The sequence below is a fragment of the Toxorhynchites rutilus genome, chromosome 1 (assembly GCF_029784135.1).
Source record: "Toxorhynchites rutilus septentrionalis strain SRP chromosome 1, ASM2978413v1, whole genome shotgun sequence".
NCBI classification, from domain to species: domain Eukaryota; kingdom Metazoa; phylum Arthropoda; class Insecta; order Diptera; family Culicidae; genus Toxorhynchites; species Toxorhynchites rutilus.
The window spans coordinates 162,523,531-162,541,570 of NC_073744.1; the positions used below are offsets into that span (position 1 = coordinate 162,523,531).

The following is an 18,040-nucleotide window of genomic DNA, read 5'->3' on the forward strand; positions in this document are numbered from 1 at the left end:
ACGATCAACGGCCAACACGCAATCAAAAACGAGCATATGTACAAACATAAATATTTCTTCCGAATACACCAAAAAACTCGCAGATAAGGCTAAAGGCAGCTAAAAATAGTTGCAATGAACAAAGGATACAATACTAAAGATGGGATAAGAAAATTGAGAATATGAGTTTGAGTCAATTTTCATACATTAGTACATACATTCGCCACTTTTAGAGAAATAAAAACCATTAATTTGGAAACAGATAGCAAACCTTTTAAGTCTCATATGACACTATGATTTTATCTAAATAGAATGTTCCGAAAGCTTGTTTTCGACTTTCAAAAGAAGGGAAAAGAGATCTGCATGGTAGAGTACGATTACGGATTTGAGTCACTGTATATTAAATTACACAAAATTTCACAATAATGTTATGCAATACCTGATATACTTGCGCTCTTCTCGAATACGCTACGAGCGTGCAGTCTAGGTAGATTATTCGTCCAACCCAGCAACGTAAGGAGCAACAAAACAAAACAAAAAAAACCTTACCTGATCTAGTGTATCCATTTGAATGATTACAATATACCGCAAACTCCGAATAATCTACCCGAGCATGGGTAGTAATTTGAGATATTAATCGATATAAAAGCTTGTACTTTGGCTAGATTCATCAGACAGTTTCAACAGATTCAATCAACAGAACGTTGTGAAAAAGAACCAAAAAAATCAATCGAAAATGGTTGGCTCACGAGTATACGTTGGTGGTTTACCCCGTGATACACGGGAACGTGATTTAGAACGGTTCTTCAAAGGCTACGGAAGGATATGTGACATCATGATTAAAAACGGATATGCTTTCGTGGAATTCGAGGACCACCAAGATGTGGACGATACCGTCTATGAATTGGACGGCAAAGATCTATTGGGCGAAAGGGTGTCCGTTGAGCAAGCTAGAGGGAAACCCCGTGGAGGTGATGTACGACGGGGTGGACGCTCTGAAAAGGCCCGGGGTGGATCTCGGTACGGGCCTCCGAGAAGGTCCAAGTATCGTGTGATTGTGAAGAATGTCTCATCAAGTGTAAGCTGGCAGGATTTAAAAGACTACCTTCGTCAAGCCGGGGAAGTCATCTATGCCGATACCCATCGGCCAAGGAGAAATGAAGGAATAGTCGAGTTTGAAACGAGGAGAGATATGGAGAAGGCGATCGATAAAATGGATGACACCAAATTGAATGGCCGTCGTATTCGATTGATAGAGGACGATGGTGGTCGTAACAAGCGTGGACGATCTCGTTCATTGGACAGTCGCTCCCGATCACGATCGCGTTGTCGTTCTCGATCACGATCTGGCAGTTCTTATCGCACTCGCTCAGAATCAAGGAGCAGATCAGTGTCGCCGAAAAAAACACGCTACGAACGACAGAAACGTTATCGTGACGAGTCTCGTTCACGCTCCCGATCGCTCAATGGCGATGCGAAGAAATATTGTTCTCGATCTCGTTCAAAGTCAGAACGTCGGTTTCGCTCGCGATCCAACTCAAAGGATAACAAATCACGCTCTCGTTCGCGCTCGTCTGTGCATCTTAAGGAATCCAAGAATGAAACACTACGCCATCGTTCACGATCACGCTCGAGTAATCCTAATATAAAACGTAATCAAAAACAAAGCAAGGATACGGCCCGCTCTCGTTCCCGTTCCAAATCGGAGCGTCGTTCAACCAGTCGATCAAAACCAAAAGACAACAAAGGTCGTTCTCGTTCAAAGTCTTACTCACGCTCCCGCTCGCGATCCTCTTCACTTTCCCACTCTGGCTCTAAAACTCCATGAAGAATCTGTCCCGTTCACAGGGTAAATACAACGTTTAGAGGAGAGGAGATTGTATATGTTTTTTAGTTACTTAATTACTTTAATTATGGAAAATAAAAATTAAACAAAAGAAAAATGAAAAAAACTGCGTTTAGTCATTTTGAGTCAACCTTCTCACATTTTTTTTCTAGAAATGAAACATTGCTATTTGTTTCAAATCTGATTATATGATGTTTGTGGTTCCCGTTGTCAAGTGGTTAGCCTCACGCATATCATGCCGGGAGCTTCGGGTTCCATTCCTTTGTTAGCTGAGGGATTTTTCGTCATAGAAAATTCTTCAGACATGCACTAGACACGTGTAGACCTCATTAGATTCTTAGCAAACCAAGGATTTAACTTTCAAGTGTAGAAACGCGGGTTATTTCGTGATCCATCCGTAACAGACGGAACACGAAACACTAGGAATCTCGTGAGTGTTCCGCAATGTGTTAAAAAGCTGCTCTCCGGTGATGAGCATACCTAACTCAGCTGTATCAAAGATAATGTCGCCAAATTCGGGAAGTTCGGGAACGAGAGTAGTGTCCATCAGAAAAGGTGTACTAAATCTGCTCCTTTCAATACAAAAGTGCAGAACTCTGTTTTGAGCAGGTATTATAGAGATTTGGATAGCACTCGTTTCGCATGGATGTTGCGAATAAAAATGTATCAGCAGTTCGCCATGTTAAATTTACTCTCGTGAACACCTGGACCTAGAACACAGAGTTCTGTTTATGCTTAAATATGACGTAGCTTAGAAGTTAAAAACGATGATCCTCCACTACCAATGGAAGCTTGATCGCTAACCGTTTATGTAAGTTTCATTCAGAATACATATTTCAGTGAAGAAGTTCGATGATATGGAAAAATATTCGACATGACCATTCTATGGATAAATATGGAGAACTCAAAATGGGCAGAAAGTTTCAATACTCTTGAAAATGCGGAACAGATTTTATTTATTTTTGAAAACAAATCTGAATGTACTTTTAAAAAATATTTGTTTAACGCGTCCACGTGGACATTATCTTTACCCCCACCCCCCTCACCGTGGACAAGCGTGGACATTTTCGTATCCCCTACCCTCCCTAAAGTTGTCCACGTGGTATGTGGACAGCCCCTTATTGCATTTAAATGAATTCGAATTCTCATTACTTGTGTTTAATTTTTTTTAAATGTTCAATTGCTAAAACTTTCAACTTTTTGATCTCTTTGTTTTTTTTTATTATGAATTAATTAATTTTCATTTTTCTGAATTTGTTTTGGATTTTGATTTTTTTTCAATGTTTTTGTTTTTTTTTTCAATTTTATTAAATTTCAAATTTTTGAAGTTATTTTTTTATTGTTTTTTGTTTCATTTTACAATATCTTGAATTTGCTGTTTTCTAAATTTGTTGGCCATTTTTTATCTTTAAATATCATCAACATTTTGTGTTTTTGATTTTTTGAATAAACCGTTTGAAATTTTTTTTTTTTAGTTTTTATTTTTTTTAATTTCCAATTTCTCGTAGTTTAAGTTTTTCAGTTTAAAAAAAAAATTGAAAAAAATATTTCTGTGTTTTAAACTTTAGAATTTTCTGTTGAACTTTTCTTTTTGTTTTAAAAAACCACAATATTCCAAATTTTGATTTTGTATTTTTTTTGTCCGGATTTTTCAATTTGTTCAATTTTATTTATAAATTTTATTTATAAATTATAAATAAATTATAAATGTTTTTATCTTTAAATTTCCTTTTTGTGATTTATCAATTTTTTCATTTTTATTGAATTTTAGTTTAAGTTAAATTACATATTTTTCAATTTTCTTTTTTTTCGATTTTTATTAGTTTTGAATTTAACATGAATTTTTTTGAATTTCCTTTTTGATCAAATAATTGAATTTAGAATAGTTCAAATTTTCATTTTTCGTGTTTTCTATTTTTTGAATGTTGGATCGCTGGAACTTTCATTTTTTATAGTTTTTTTGGTTTTTCAATTATTGACTTTTCGGTTTTATGATTTTTTTTAAATTTTTATTGTGTTTTGTTCATTTTTTAATATTTCAATCATATTATTTTTGACATTTTTTTTACACTTTCACGAAATTTCAAATTTTTGATGTTAATTTTTTTTGTTATTTACAATGTCTTAAGTTTTCTGTTTCCTAAATTTGTTGTCATATTTATTAAAATTTTAAATGCTGTCAAAATTGTTGTGTTTTTAATTTTTTGCATGAACTTTTTGATTTTTTTTTATAATTTATTGTTTTTATTTTTCAAATTCCCAAATTTCAAATTTCTCGTATTTTAATTTTTTTTTGTTTTTCAAGGTTTTTTTTAAAAAATCTTTTTAGAATTTTCTGTTTTCTGTTTTTCAATTTTTGTTTTTTCTTAAGTTTTAAATGTTTAAAATATTTTTTTTTGTTTTCGAAAACCACAATATTCCATTTTTGGAATGTTCTTCTTCTTTTTTTTTAATTTTAAATCTCTCTAGTTCTTATATTTTTGTCCGTTCAAGTTTTTGAATGTTTGAACTTCCGATTTCTCGATCTCTCAGTTCTTTGAATTCATTTTTCGAATTTTAATTTTTTTTGTTCAGATCTAATTTTATAACAATTAAAATTTTCAATTTTCAATTATGTGTATAAATCTATTGAAATTTAAATTTTGTGAATAATGTTGAAAGATCAATTTTCAGAATATTCGATTACTTTACTTTTAATTTTATAAATTAATTTTTGTTTTACGTAGTACTACGTCTAATCAGAAGATATTGATGATATAATGAAAGGTTTCAAACGCTCATAACTCGAGCAGTTTCTCAATAGATCGCAAAGATGTTTACATCAATTGATAGGAAATATTTCTACACATCTATCACAGAGAATAACATTTTATTTCTCCTGAGATTAACAATAAAATAATTGTGAAATGCCAAGCATTCTCGTCATTTTATTAGACCAATTTGTGCTCCTTAAATGGTTTCGACCAAAAGTAGTCCTACGTCTCTTCGGTTATGTCCCCGACATTACCCATCCGTCTTTTTTCTTTATTTTGATTTTTTTTAGTTCTCCATTTTTCTGATCTCCAATGTTTTGCACTTTGAAGTTAAATATTTTTGGATGTTAAGTTTGTTCTTAATTTTCGTTTTTGTGAATCTTTGATTTTATTTATTTCAAATTTTTATTTTCCAACTCTTTTAAATATATATTTTTTTGTAATTCATTTTTTTAATCAATCGTTTTTATATATTTTTGAATGTCCAGTTTTTTTTCTGAATTTTTATTTTTCCAAATTTTTTTCTTGAATTTTCAGTTTTTAAAATTTCTAATCGTTTGTGTTATAAATGTTCTGAATTTTTAGGTTTTGTTTTGTTTTTTAGCTTTTAATTCAAGTGTTAGAACTCTCAATTTTATTAAATGTTTCTGATTTTTTATATTTCAAATATTGTTTTTAAATTTTGTTGTTTTGGTAAATATGAATTTTAAATGAATTGAATCCACAATTTTTGTTGTTTTGAATTTTTTGTAGTTTTTTTTTTTATAAACTTTTATCAACTTTTAATTTTTTTGATTTTTTACTTTTTCGACTTTAAAAAATTCAGTTTCCAAGTTTAATTTTATGAATTCTCATGTTTTAGAAATTTGGTTATCTCTATTTATTTTTTTTAATTACTTTTTTTTTAATTCAAATTTATGGTTTAAATTTATTTTTGTATTTTTTTATTAATTTTATTTTTTGATTTTTCCCAATTGTTGTTTCTTTTAATTTTTCATATTCTGATTTTTTTTAATGTTATGAATTATGTATTTCGAATTTCCTAAGTTTAGAATTTTTATTTTATTTTAAGGACTTTAAATTATTTGAACTTTCAAGTATCTGAAAAAAGTCACAGGAGGGTTGTGTCTGAGACACGACGGCATAGTTGACGTAAGATTTCATTAGGCTATCTGTTGATTTTGAATATGTTTGAAGAATTAAACTCTTTGATAATGATTCGGTCATTGATATGGAATTTCACGAAGCAACCAACATTAAAGTTCCAAATTGGATCTAAAATTGAGGTTGCTAGAATTAATCACCTTACTTACAATATAAAAATGCCCCCGACATGCATATATTTGCAATTTCGATTTCCCCCGAGTACCTTGGTTGTTAGGGAACCGCCGCATGTGACGTTAATTTCGACCACTCAGAAGTGGGTATTTCCGTTAGGATAAGGGTTGAGATTTTTCAATTATTCGATGGTTAGTTTCATGACATATATTATTTTATTAAATATAAAAAATTGTTATGGAGTGCCGAAATCGATTGACGCAAAAATTTCATCAATCCATCACGAATTGACTGAGTAGGAAGCGTTTGAAATTGGACAATTTTCACGATGTGCTCGATTTTGGATTTTCAATTTGTACCCCAATATGTTCCCGAAAGACGTAATCCTACGTCAAAATAAATTGTATTGTATTTCTTTTAATTTAATCTTTTTTTATATTTTTATTGTTTTGAACCCTCAATTTTTTGAAATTATTCTGTTTTTCAACTAACATTTTTAGAATTTTATTTATTTATTTTGTTTAATTTTGATTTGAATAATACACAGTTTATGACTGTGCATAATAAATTACCAATACAGTGAAACGGAAAATCTAGAAAAAAATAGAAAAAATAGAAAAAGGTAAACAAAGAACATTTCTACCAAAAAATTATAAAAGAATCAAGATGGTCTTAATCGAGATAAATCTTAGGTTTTGACCAGTTCTTTCCAACCCGACATCGTTGTCCACCGGACTTGGACGACGGCAGAGAGCGAATATGCGGATTGGATTAGGATAAAACACGACACGACATAAGGGGAAAAAGAAAGTTTCCCCTGGAGAACATCTGGAATACCAGTAAATGGAGCAGAAAATGTGTTCCTTTTATTCGTAACCTCTTCTGCTCACCTCCCCTAATGCGATAAGAACGTGCAGAAACATAATTTTTAAAATAACGAAGCTATTGGCGTAGTTTCTAGTTCACTGGGCGGTGAACGAGAAAGTCCATAAATCCATTCACTGTCAATAGACGCTCCGCTCCGTAAATCGGTCCCTGAACGCGATTAGATGGGTGATTCGCAGTCGCAGTGGATTGAAAGTGCTGAGTTTTTTTTGTCCGGAACTTCCTACGACTGTGTGAAGCTCACACATTTTGATCTTTGTTCTTTGCTCGGTATGGCCGCGTGGATTAGGGGGAGTTAACATTTTGCCACATACGCACTGACTGTGCTATAATCGCATCTCTGGCTTCCCGCTATCATCGGACGGATGAAATTTCATAGTTCGGCGAGTTCGTTCGTGCTCGTGCGCTTCGCTCGAGTTTACGTTAGTCACGGATTGGGCTGCTCGAAAGGATGCAATCTGCACTACCGCTGCTCATGGCAGCGCTTCTGTTGAGGACTATCGTTTCACCGGCGGAAAATCACAATTCGATGACCTGCTATGGTGATGCCCGCGATGGCTACTTCAGCAAACAATTCACCAGCCATGGTTCGGATCAAACGGACAGCGAGTTACCTTTTCCAGCGGATAAGTGTCGACGTAAGCGGGGCTAAAGTTTCCAGACGTGATCCCCTCCCCCTCGCTGTCAGTTATGAACGGTGGATTCGATTACATAATTCTGAGCTTTGGAAGTATCAATTAGCGAAAATTTTGAACGGCGAAGGGGATCAAAGGTCAAATCACTTCAGCATTCTGAGCATTCGAAAAGGTCACTGTAGCGGTTTATTTTTCCGTGTATATCGGGAGTCAACAAACGTTTTTAATTGACTTTTCCCTTTATTCCTTTCCCGAAATAGTTGCACGAGAAATGCTGGAGGAAATTCAATATTTACGCACTCTGATGGATAAATGTGAGCGATGTCCGGTCGGAACCATGAACCTTGTTGATGGGGGTAGGTGCAAGGATAAACCATGCCTCAGGTGAGCGGTGACATTCATTTTTATGTCCAAAACAGATAGTTATATCAGACCCCTAATGATTATTGACTTGAGAGCAACACTATGAACACCGAATGTACTTCCCGTGTATTTATTCTGTCATTCCAGCGAGACGTCATGTGTTGACACAGGTAGCGGCGCTATTTGCGGACCTTGTCCGGTCGGTTTCGACAGCGATGGCGGCGTTAATTGCGTACCACGAGCCGCCAAATGCCACTGAATCTAGAGCCGCTTCATCCGAAATTCGTCCCCAATAATTGCCGCGGAAGCCAATAAACACAACTATATTCATGTTTGCATGTTTCATCAGATTAATTCCGGAAATCAGCTTGCCTTGATTGACTGGAACTCCAATCCACTCACCTTTCGCACCTTCCATAGTGGATCCCAGAGTGTGCTATGCGAGCTTCCTCAGTTATGAGATATTTATTTCATTTGGAAGCGCTATGTGCGCCGGCAGGTGTTATAAAACTTCCAATTAATCTTGTGCGAGCATCATGTAAAACAGCTGAGCTATGGAATATTTTTCACCAACGCCCTGTTGTGAGTCTGGATGGGTGGGATTCCACGGAGGCAACGCTGATTCGTACTGATTCGATATTGCCACAAAGTTGCCCCAGTGAAATCCCACCCTGATAGATAAATGTATACAGTTTTCCACTCGAAGCTTACACCAGACTTTCCCACTCCGTGTTTGTGTGATGAATTCGTGGTTTCGCTTCCCCTTAAATTGAAACGCTTGCAAGTGGCTTCTGACACCTGGCACCGTTTTACGCAACCGAAGCCAAGTTTAAAATTTCGCCGGAACAGAAAAAATGATAACATACAATGCTGAATTGAAAACCTCCCCCGCAAATGGATGGTTTCATTACAGCGCGAACCCAACTCGATTGGGAATGTGTCGGGAAACGTGTATAGTTTGTTCATCGAAATAATAATTTCCCCCATCAAGGGAGAGAGACATTCGCGGGTCCAATAATTTGGCAGATTGTTTTCCAATTTCGGTTTCCCGCTGCCCGGGTTCCTCGGGAAACAAGTGGAAACAATTCAAATAACTTTTCAACCAGTGGCATTTTCCATTATTTATTCAAGCATAAATTTGCGTTTCCCCACTCCGGAGGGAATTTCAGAATCAGATTTATTAGGATTGCTGCAGCGGACATTGGATTCCGGGGCCGGCCGGTAAGCTCATAATTGATGGAATATTTGTCTGCAAGGCAACTTGTTTTCGGAAGCAGTATTTGTGATTGGCGCTTCTGGATGCTGTTGCTTGGAGCTTTCGGTTTCGATAGTTGATTGATCATCACAATAGGATCCTTCCGGGTTTCCTTTATGAGTTTGTTGCCCTTGTTTTAACGCATTTCCGTGAGAACAAATCCAATGTTGTGGACTGTGGAGTTTCAAGTAGGTTTATTTGAAAGATGATTTCTTCAGAGCATTAAAATCAGTTTTGCGAAACAAAAATTCATTATTTATTCTTCATTCTTCGTTCTTCATTCTTCATTCTTCATTCTTCATTCTTCATTCTTCATTCTTCATTCTTTATTCTTCATTCTTCATTCTTCATTCTTCATTCTTCATTCTTCATTCTTCATTCTTCATTCTTCATTCTTCATTCTTCATTCTTCATTCTTCATTCTTCATTCTTCATTCTTCATTCTTCATTCTTCATTCTTCATTCTTCATTCTTCATTCTTCATTCTTCATTCTTCATTCTTCATTCTTCATTCTTCATTCTTCATTCTTCATTCTTCATTCTTCATTCTTCATTCTTCATTCTTCATTCTTCATTCTTCATTCTTCATTCTTCATTCTTCATTCTTCATTCTTCATTCTTCATTCTTCATTCTTCATTCTTCATTCTTCATTCTTCATTCTTCATTCTTCATTCTTCATTCTTCATTCTTCATTCTTCATTCTTCATTCTTCATTCTTCATTCTTCATTCTTCATTCTTCATTCTTCATTCTTCATTCTTCATTCTTCATTCTTCATTCTTCATTCTTCATTCTTCATTCTTCATTCTTCATTCTTCATTCTTCATTCTTCATTCTTCATTCTTCATTCTTCATTCTTCATTCTTCATTCTTCATTCTTCATTCTTCATTCTTCATTCTTCTTTCTTCATTCTTCTTTCTTCATTCTTCTTTCTTCATTATTCTTTCTTCATTCTTCTTTCTTCATTCTTCTTTCTTCATTCTTCTTTCTTCATTCTTCTTTCTTCATTCTTCTTTCTTCATTCTTCATTCTCATTCATTCATTTTTATCAATATTTACTTAATAATGCTTTGTCACACATTTCGTTACTGACGAAACAAGCAGCTATTCGTTCTCGCGAGAGAGAATTCATGTTTATGAGCTCACCACAAGTAGGTTAAAGTAGCGGCAATGTCGTTGTATCTTTCTCGAAGATATCCGAAATCAATATGTAATAAACATTCTAACAAAAGTTTTTTTTGAAAAAAAAAAAATAATAAGAATTGCAATGCGGCTCGGCATTTTTCATTTACAATTTTCTCTCCAAAGAGATTCCGCGTCGAGAAAACCCTCTCGTTGACTGAAGAATGAACGTTTCGCAAATGCAATCAACATAAATAAAAATGATTTGGTGTCCGTTCCTCACGATTAAACTCAAAAAAGGAGCAACGGATTTGAATATCGGGAAGGTCATTCCTGTGAAACCGCATTGAACTTGGTGTTAGCAAAATGGAAAGAGAAATTAGAATGTAAAGATACCTTTCATTGCTATTTTCTTAGATCGAAAACGCTCTTTCGAGACAATTTCTAGGCCCATGTTGTTGAACACGGTTAAGGCTTTGGAATTACGAGTACAGCGCGGACTCGATTATATACTGGCTCCGATTTCTTTTCTCTGTAAATAATCGAATCCTGTATACAATCGAGTCAAAAAAAATATTTTTTCTTCGTTTTTTATGCATATATTTTTCGTTTACTGAAAATAGAAAAGAATTTAATTTTTGATTCGTCCCCTCAAAGTCAGAAAATACATTTCTCATATAACAAAACATTTTTTTCCAGAATATCTAAATAGGTGATAGATGATCATATTTGATGAAAAAAATCCTTCTACGCGTATGTTCGGATTTCAACAATCACAGAGTTATAGAACTTTTGTTTTGAATCGGACTCTGTTACCTCAAACTGGGCCTTCACTAAAAAGTACGCTGCGTATTCCAGTTCTGTTGCTTTCAATTGAAAGATGAGAAAATTTACTACAGGATATAGTAGTGAAACATCTAAATTAGTGGATTTAAATAACTTTTTGGAAGTGAAAATTTCGAAGCTAGTAATTTTTAGTGTGTAATAATTAATTTTATCCCAAATATTCATATTTAACTTGTTTGTTTTTATCAATCAAATTAAAGCTCTCCAACCACTCTATAATTTGTTCTTTGACACCCAACTTCAATTTTTCTTAATTTGGCTGCAATATCGATATAAACAATTCCTGGTGAAAATTCAAGCAAAATCTTCATAAACCACGATTTTTACCCCACTGTAAAGGGTGTGTCACATCAAATTGCATCACGGAAAAAACGCTGTAGAAATTTAATTTTTAGGAATTATATCTTCAGCTGTCGCTTATAATCAGATAAGAGTGTATAGATCACGTTGGCCATGCTTCACTGTCAATTTTTCGTAAATTTGGAAAAATGTCGTCGAACGAAAAAGAGCGTCGTGAATTAATCCTGTGCACTCATTTCGAGAATCCGGAGTTGTCACATCGGGACATCGGTAAGATGCTGGGAATCGTCCAATCCACGGTCAGCAGAGTACTAAAACGATACTTCGAGAACCTAACCATCGACCGGAAGGTGAAGAACGGCAAAAATGGATGCTCCGTCAGTGAAAAAGATCACAAGCGCGTAGTTAAGCAGTTTAGACGTGATCCGAGAAGTTCGGTCCGGGATGTCGCCAATAAGCTGAATTTGTCAAGTTCATTCGTCCAGCGGACCAAGCAGCGGGAGGACCTGCGTACATATAAGGTTCAGAATGCTCCTAATCGCGACGAAAGGCAAAACATGGTGGGGAAGACGCGAGCCCGGAAGCTGTACACCGAAATGCTGTCGAAGCCGCATTGCCTGGTAATGGAAATTCAGTGTTCCGGAGCAGATTCGCAAGCAGAAACTATCCAAGTTTGCCAAAAAGTACATGGTGTGGCAAGCGATCTGCTCTTGCGGAAAGCGGAGCGCCCCCTTCGTGATGACCGGTACGGTAAACGGGCAGGTTTACCTTAAGGAGTGCCTACAGAAGCGCTTACTACCACTATTGAAGCAGCACGAGGGCCCAACCATCTTCTGGCCGGATCTCGCTTCGTGCCACTATTCAAAGGACGTGTTGGAGTGGTACGTAGCCAACGGGGTCACCTTCGTGCCATAGGAAATGAACCCGGCCAACGCGCCGGAGCTTCGCCCAATAGAGAAATATTGGGCGATTATGAAGCAGGCCCTCCGGAAGAACCCAAAAGTTGTCAAATCGGAGGCGGACTTCAAGAGAAAATGGATTTCTGTTCAAAAAAAACTACAACCTGACGTTGTACAGAACCTTATGGACGGGGTAAAGAGGAAGGTGCGAGCATACGGGCTTGGGCTCGAAGTATGAATAAGAAGAAAATGCTAAAAGTTGTTTAATAGTTTTTATTTTACTGTCTAAAATTTTCAAAAGGATCGGTCTACTGGGCGAATTTCTACAGCGTTTTTTCCGTGATGCAATTTGATGTGACACACCCTTTTCATGCAATAGCCACTTAAATTTCACCTTAACGTTGAAAGGTTACATTTCTTCTTGAAATAAGTCATATTTGAAATATAAGAAAAAAAATATTTTTTTCCAAACTGTATATCCAAAATTGTACATAATCGAATCACATATAATCGAGTCCGCCCTGTACTGCATATAAATGGTTTGAAAGCTATTTGTATTACAGAACTCAAAGGACTATTTTTTTATGATTTCATTTCCAAACCCGTAGGGAATAACCTTGGAGTACCTCAGGGAAGAGTATTAGGGCTCATTTTATTCATTATGTATATGAATGACATGCGACGAATTTTACGATTTTGTAGCTGTGTTATTCATTGCAGCTAATGATTCATATCAGGTCGTGTCACATTTAAATGAAGATTTGCATTCTTTAAGTAGATGGTTGAAGTATAAGCAATTGAATTTGAATATACGTAAAATAAAATTGATGACGAGACAATTGATCGCGTTCGGGATATTAAATATTTTGGCGTGAGTATTGATGGCAAACTCAAGTTCAACAGTTACATTGAAAATGTCATCAAAAAATTGCCAAGAAATATGGAATCTCCAACTCCTCGATGTAGTACACCCAAACTAGCGTTGCCAGAAAACATTTCATCTTGGGCAGAAAAAAATGCTATTTCGTGTCCTGAAGCGTCAAATGAGCAAATAAAACCATCTGCCTCAAAAGCTTTGAAATGTTTATATGTATAGGAGCAAGTGTCGAAAGTATACACGTTCGCAACATTCAAACACGGCGAATTTCGCCTGCCTTGTAATGATAACTCACTGCTCAAGCGAGAGTCGATAAAAATGAAACAGCACTTTCAATGAACACCAGTAGAATGAACATCGACGTTAGCTTGCCAAGAAGTTAATTTTTCATTTGCATCTTCATTTTGGTCATGATATTCGTATCGTCGAAATTGAAGATCATTACGTGTGAGTGAAAATCAAAGCATAAAATTTAACGTCAACCAATTGAGAGTGAAATCAATTAATCGCGACGTTTTGTTTTTAATTTGCGGTAGTTTGGTGATTTTGGTTTATTCATGCTCGTTTTTCCGCTAAAGGAACGACGTGGTTCTGTACACTGTTTTTGTGTGGTGTGGCGCACCTGTGGTGGTGTCAATCAATGTTGGACTTGACATCGTTAGATCTGCAATGGTGACCGACATGTTTTCGTTTTGTGTTCAGATTCCAGGAATTTAGAACATCGAATCAGAATTAAAATATCATGTTCGTAGTCTATATTTGGTGTTCTAGAAGTCCTGAAAAGATGTAGTTGTTCTATACTGATTACCATTTTGATTCCTCCAACATTGTGAGTGAGTAAAAATGTCACACAGAAGTGTCCCTTTTATTCGTTTTTATTTCCGTCGTGATTAACTAGATAGAAACAGATTTTCATTCTTTCCCTTGGTTTTAGAGGAGTTGGTTACCTTCTCAGGTTTCTCAAAGAGTATGCGCGTTCAATACATCGCTGGTCCAGTTAGTTTTATAGGTTACCAGGTTTCCCACATATTCGCCATCGTGATAGGATTTCGATAAAAAGTAAATACAATAAATGATGGATTATATAGCCGATTCAATTAATTATACAGGTTTTCCTTCTCAGAATACCTAAAATAATATGTTATTTGTTGTGACCCATGAAGTATTTCGTATTTCCGTTACATCGAGTGGTCGATTCATTATTTCATTTACAGCGAACTCCGCAGTAGTGATGTGAATTTCAAGTACTGGATTAGACTTTGTTTTCGAGATTTTACGCTTAGAAATTTAGGTTTTGGACTCCTATTTTGAGGTTTTTTTTATTTAAAATAAAAAAGAGTATTACGCGCGAAAAGTCATATAATAAGTCACCAATTAAAGTCATTGTATAGGAGTTCTTTTTGTTATCTTCTGAGGTAGCCCATTCATAATCTTCAGGGAACACATTTGAGCACTACACTCGAACGATCTTAAAAAATATCTTCGATTGGAACCATCATAGAATTTTTTTGGTTACCTTCTTAGGTAGCTCAATATTAATAATCTTCGGCGTCGCGATTTGAGAACACAACCAAGTACTTGGCGCGAAAATCATATAAAAAAATTGTCGATTTGAGTCATTCGATTGGAGACATCACAGAGGAGTTCTTTCGGTTATCTTCTCAGGTAGCCTGTTAACCACCTCCGCCACTGTAACTCGAAACAATCGTACGCACGATGAATAACGAAATGTATGACCGGTCCGAGAAGAATGTATATTTTCTTCAAATCTCGTTTCGCCAAATAGTTTAGAGTTCACGTTTTTAGAATCACATTACTTACCGCAGTGAATCCTGATTTTTCTTAACCATTCCCACTAACAACTATCCCTTCCATGATAAACGCTAGGGAACCACGCTATAGAGGCGACCCTTCTGGCCTTCGGGAGGCGAATATCATACTAACATTCCTTCCCTTCCCCTGGTGACTGTAAGGACGTGGCCGGCATCACTTTTTATTTATTTATTTATAATGATACTACATCCCATTGAGAGATTAGATCTTCTTCACAATTTTTCGCCAATAGTCCCGATCCATGGCTGCAGTTCGCCAACTCCCGGCTGCACCGATTCTTGCCAAGTCCTGCTCCACCTGGTCCAATCACCTCGCTCGCTGGGCTCCTCTCCTTCTTGTTCCTACCGGATTCGATGCGAACACCATCTTTGCAGGGCTGCTGTCCGGCAATCTTGCAACATGCCCTGCCCATCGCACTCGTCCAGCCTTGGTGACTTTCTGAATGCTGGGTTCGCCGTAGAGTTGCGCCAGTTCGTGGTTCATTCTCCTTCTCCATACTCCGCTTTCCTGTACACCACCGTATATTGTTCTGAGCACTCGGCGTTCGAAAACTCCAAGCACTTGTGAGTCCTCTTCAAGCATCGTCCATGCTTCGTGCCCATAGAGAACAACCGGTCGAATTAGGGATTTGTACATGGTACACTTCGTACGGGGTCGGAGTTTGTTGGACCTCAAGGATTTGCGGAGCCCATAGTACATAATAGTTCGAATTTCACGGCTGTTGTTGTTGTCAGTTGTTATCAACGATCCATGGTAGACAAATTCCTCTACCACCTCGAGCTCGTCGCCGTCGATCACAACACTACTACCAAGAAGAACTCTGTTGCGATCAGTCCCTCCAGCTAGCATGTATTTAGACTTAGACGCATGGATCCCAAGCCCAATCAGCCCTGCTTCGTGTTTCAGTCGGGTATACAAGTCGGCTACCGTCGCATGTGTTCTTCCGATTATGTCCACGTCGTCGGCGAAGCAGATAAACTGACTAGACTTGTTGAAAATCGTGCCCCGCATGTTGAAGCCCGCTCTCCGCATAACACCTTCCAGCGCCACGTTGAAGAGCAGACAGGAGATTCCATCGCCTTGTCAAAGTCCCCTGTGAGTCTCAAATGATTCCGACAGCTCACCTGAGATCCGCACACTGCACCGCACACCGTTCATCGTTGCCTGAATCAGTCTTGTCAGCTTTCGGAGAAAGCCGTGTTCGTTCATGATCCTCCATAGCTGTCGTCGGTCGATTGTATCATATGCGGCCTTGAAGTCGACGAATATGTGGTGTGTAGGGACCTGATACTCGCGGCACTTTTGGAGGATCTGCCGCAGTGTAAAAATCTGGTCCGTCGTCGAGCAACCGGGCATGAATCCGGCCTGATAACTTCCCACAAATCTACTTACTATTGGCGATAGGCGGCGGAAGAGGATCTGAGACAAAATTTTGTAGGCACCATTCAGGATTGTGATGGCACGATAGTTCCCACAATCCAACTTGTCGCCTTTTTTTATAGATGGGGCAGATTACCCCGTCCTTCCACTCCTCCGGTAGCTGTTCTGTGTCACAGATCCTGACTATCAACCGGTGCATACACTCTACAAGTTTTCTCGGACCTCCCTTGAAGAGCTCCGCTACGAGGCCATCCTTACCAGCTGCTTTGTGGTTCTTGAGCTGATTAATGGCCTCCTTAACTTCACCCATCGTCGGGGGTGGTACGTCGTCGTTGTTCATTGCACCGGTGTAGTCCTCCTCATCGCCGTCTAGGTCTCCTGTCTGCGCGCTGTTCAGGTGTTCATCGCAGTGCTGCCTCCACCTTTCGATCACCTCGCGTTCGTTCGTCAAGATGCCTCCTTCCTTGTTTCTGCACATTTCGGCCCGCGGCACAAAGCCTTTGTGCGAGGCGTTTAGTTTCTTGAAGAACTTCCGCGATTCTCGAGAACGATAAAGCAGCTCCATCTCCTCACACTCTTTCTCTTCCAGGCGGCGCTTTTTTTCCCGAAAGAGATGTGTTTGCTGCCTTCGTTTCAGTCTGTATCGTTCCACGTTTTGTCGAGTCGCTCGTTGCAGCATGGCTGCGCGTGCTGCATCCTTCTCGTTCAGGAGCGCTCGGCACTCGTCGTCAAACCATCACTATTGACCATTTAAAGCTCGAACCGCCGAAAATTACATAACGAGAATGATTTGCTAGTCCCCGCAATTTGGTTGGTTCAGGTCAATCACGGAGGGCAACTACGAATTGTACAGTCTACCCAAGCTCAATACGAGGGTCGTTAAAAAATCAGTTTCAGTGCCTCAGAAATCGCGGAAAAATAAAGTATAAAATAAAGCCATTTTGTGGTGGCAGCCATTTTGGATTTGCATTTTTCATAAATAATTGTGTTCTATTAGTCAATCCGTTTCAATTGATTCCCGTATTGATGAGGTTCTGAGAAAATATGTAATCCGCCATTTTGTAGTGGCTGCCATCTTGTATTTGTATTTTTCATGAATAGCTGTATTATTTTAGTCAAGCCCTTTCATTTGATAGCCATATTGATGGGGTTTTGAGAAAATATGTAATCCGCCATTTTATAGAATTTTCAAGACATCTTGAATTTTCAAGAATACGCAGTTTTATAATGACTGCAGAGATAAAGCTGTGTTCCAAATTTCAGATCAATCGGTCAACAGGAGGGGGGTCAAATTTCTATTAATGTGGTAAAGCGCTACAGACAAACATGTTACAAAAAAAAAAAAAAAAGTCCAACGATGTCAACGGGGATCGAACCAAGGCCAGCTGGAATGCAAGGTTGTTTTAAGTGCGCTACACATGCAACGTCAACGTAAAGGAATGAAATGTCAAATATTCTCCCATGAAAATCGTAAGGTAGCATTCACATACACCATCACCGGCAACTGTGACGTCGGCAAAATAAGTCCTAGAGAATAGTTGACGGGACGGTGACGGTGACGCTGTATGTGTAGCGCACTTTACACGACCACGCATAGCTACATAGCAACTGGCGCTGTTGCGTAAATGCGTTATAATATTACACCTGTTTATGAAATGAAGTTTGAAAGTGTTTTCCAAGAGTAAAAAGAAGACCATAAATCCATACATCCATCTCGGTCTGGGCCGTGTATGTGACAAAGTATGCGAACAGGTTGTGCGTTTAAAAGGTGTTCGGATCAAAAGGTGG

The 18,040-nt window shown here is 37.5% G+C and overlaps 3 protein-coding genes across 5 annotated transcripts in view; 2 read left to right on the plus strand and 1 right to left on the minus strand.

Moving 5' to 3' along the window:
- The window catches only part of LOC129763618 (alpha-1D adrenergic receptor), a 329,279-nt gene that overhangs the window by 171,122 nt on the left and 140,117 nt on the right, over positions 1-18,040 (minus strand). The gene's annotated exons all lie outside the window — the stretch shown is intronic.
- LOC129763620 (serine-arginine protein 55-like) lies at positions 716-1,807 on the plus strand. Of its 2 annotated transcripts, none has more exons than XM_055762859.1 (2): positions 716-1,557; positions 1,648-1,807. In XM_055762859.1, the coding sequence occupies exons 1-2, from the start codon at positions 716-718 to the stop codon at positions 1,805-1,807; spliced, it is 1,002 nt and encodes a 333-aa protein (XP_055618834.1). The 2 variants fall into 2 exon arrangements, with proteins under 2 accessions (XP_055618834.1, XP_055618835.1); XM_055762860.1 differs by having other exon boundaries at positions 716-1,551.
- LOC129763621 (thrombospondin-4-like) lies at positions 7,152-8,071 on the plus strand. The gene is made up of 3 exons (XM_055762861.1): positions 7,152-7,379; positions 7,637-7,760; positions 7,887-8,071. The coding sequence occupies exons 1-3, from the start codon at positions 7,193-7,195 to the stop codon at positions 7,996-7,998; spliced, it is 423 nt and encodes a 140-aa protein (XP_055618836.1). The 5' UTR covers positions 7,152-7,192; the 3' UTR covers positions 7,999-8,071.

Coding starts and splice junctions, on each gene's coding strand:
- LOC129763620 (XM_055762859.1), top strand. CDS start 716: ATGGTTGGCTCACGAGTATACGTTGGTGGTTTACCCCGTGATACACGG. Junction 1,558..1,647: donor TCTCGTTCGCGCTCGTCTGT/GCATCTTAAGGA, acceptor TCAAAAACAAAG/CAAGGATACGGCCCGCTCTC.
- LOC129763621 (XM_055762861.1), top strand. CDS start 7,193: ATGCAATCTGCACTACCGCTGCTCATGGCAGCGCTTCTGTTGAGGACT. Junction 7,380..7,636: donor TCCAGCGGATAAGTGTCGAC/GTAAGCGGGGCT, acceptor TTCCCGAAATAG/TTGCACGAGAAATGCTGGAG. Junction 7,761..7,886: donor AAGGATAAACCATGCCTCAG/GTGAGCGGTGAC, acceptor CTGTCATTCCAG/CGAGACGTCATGTGTTGACA.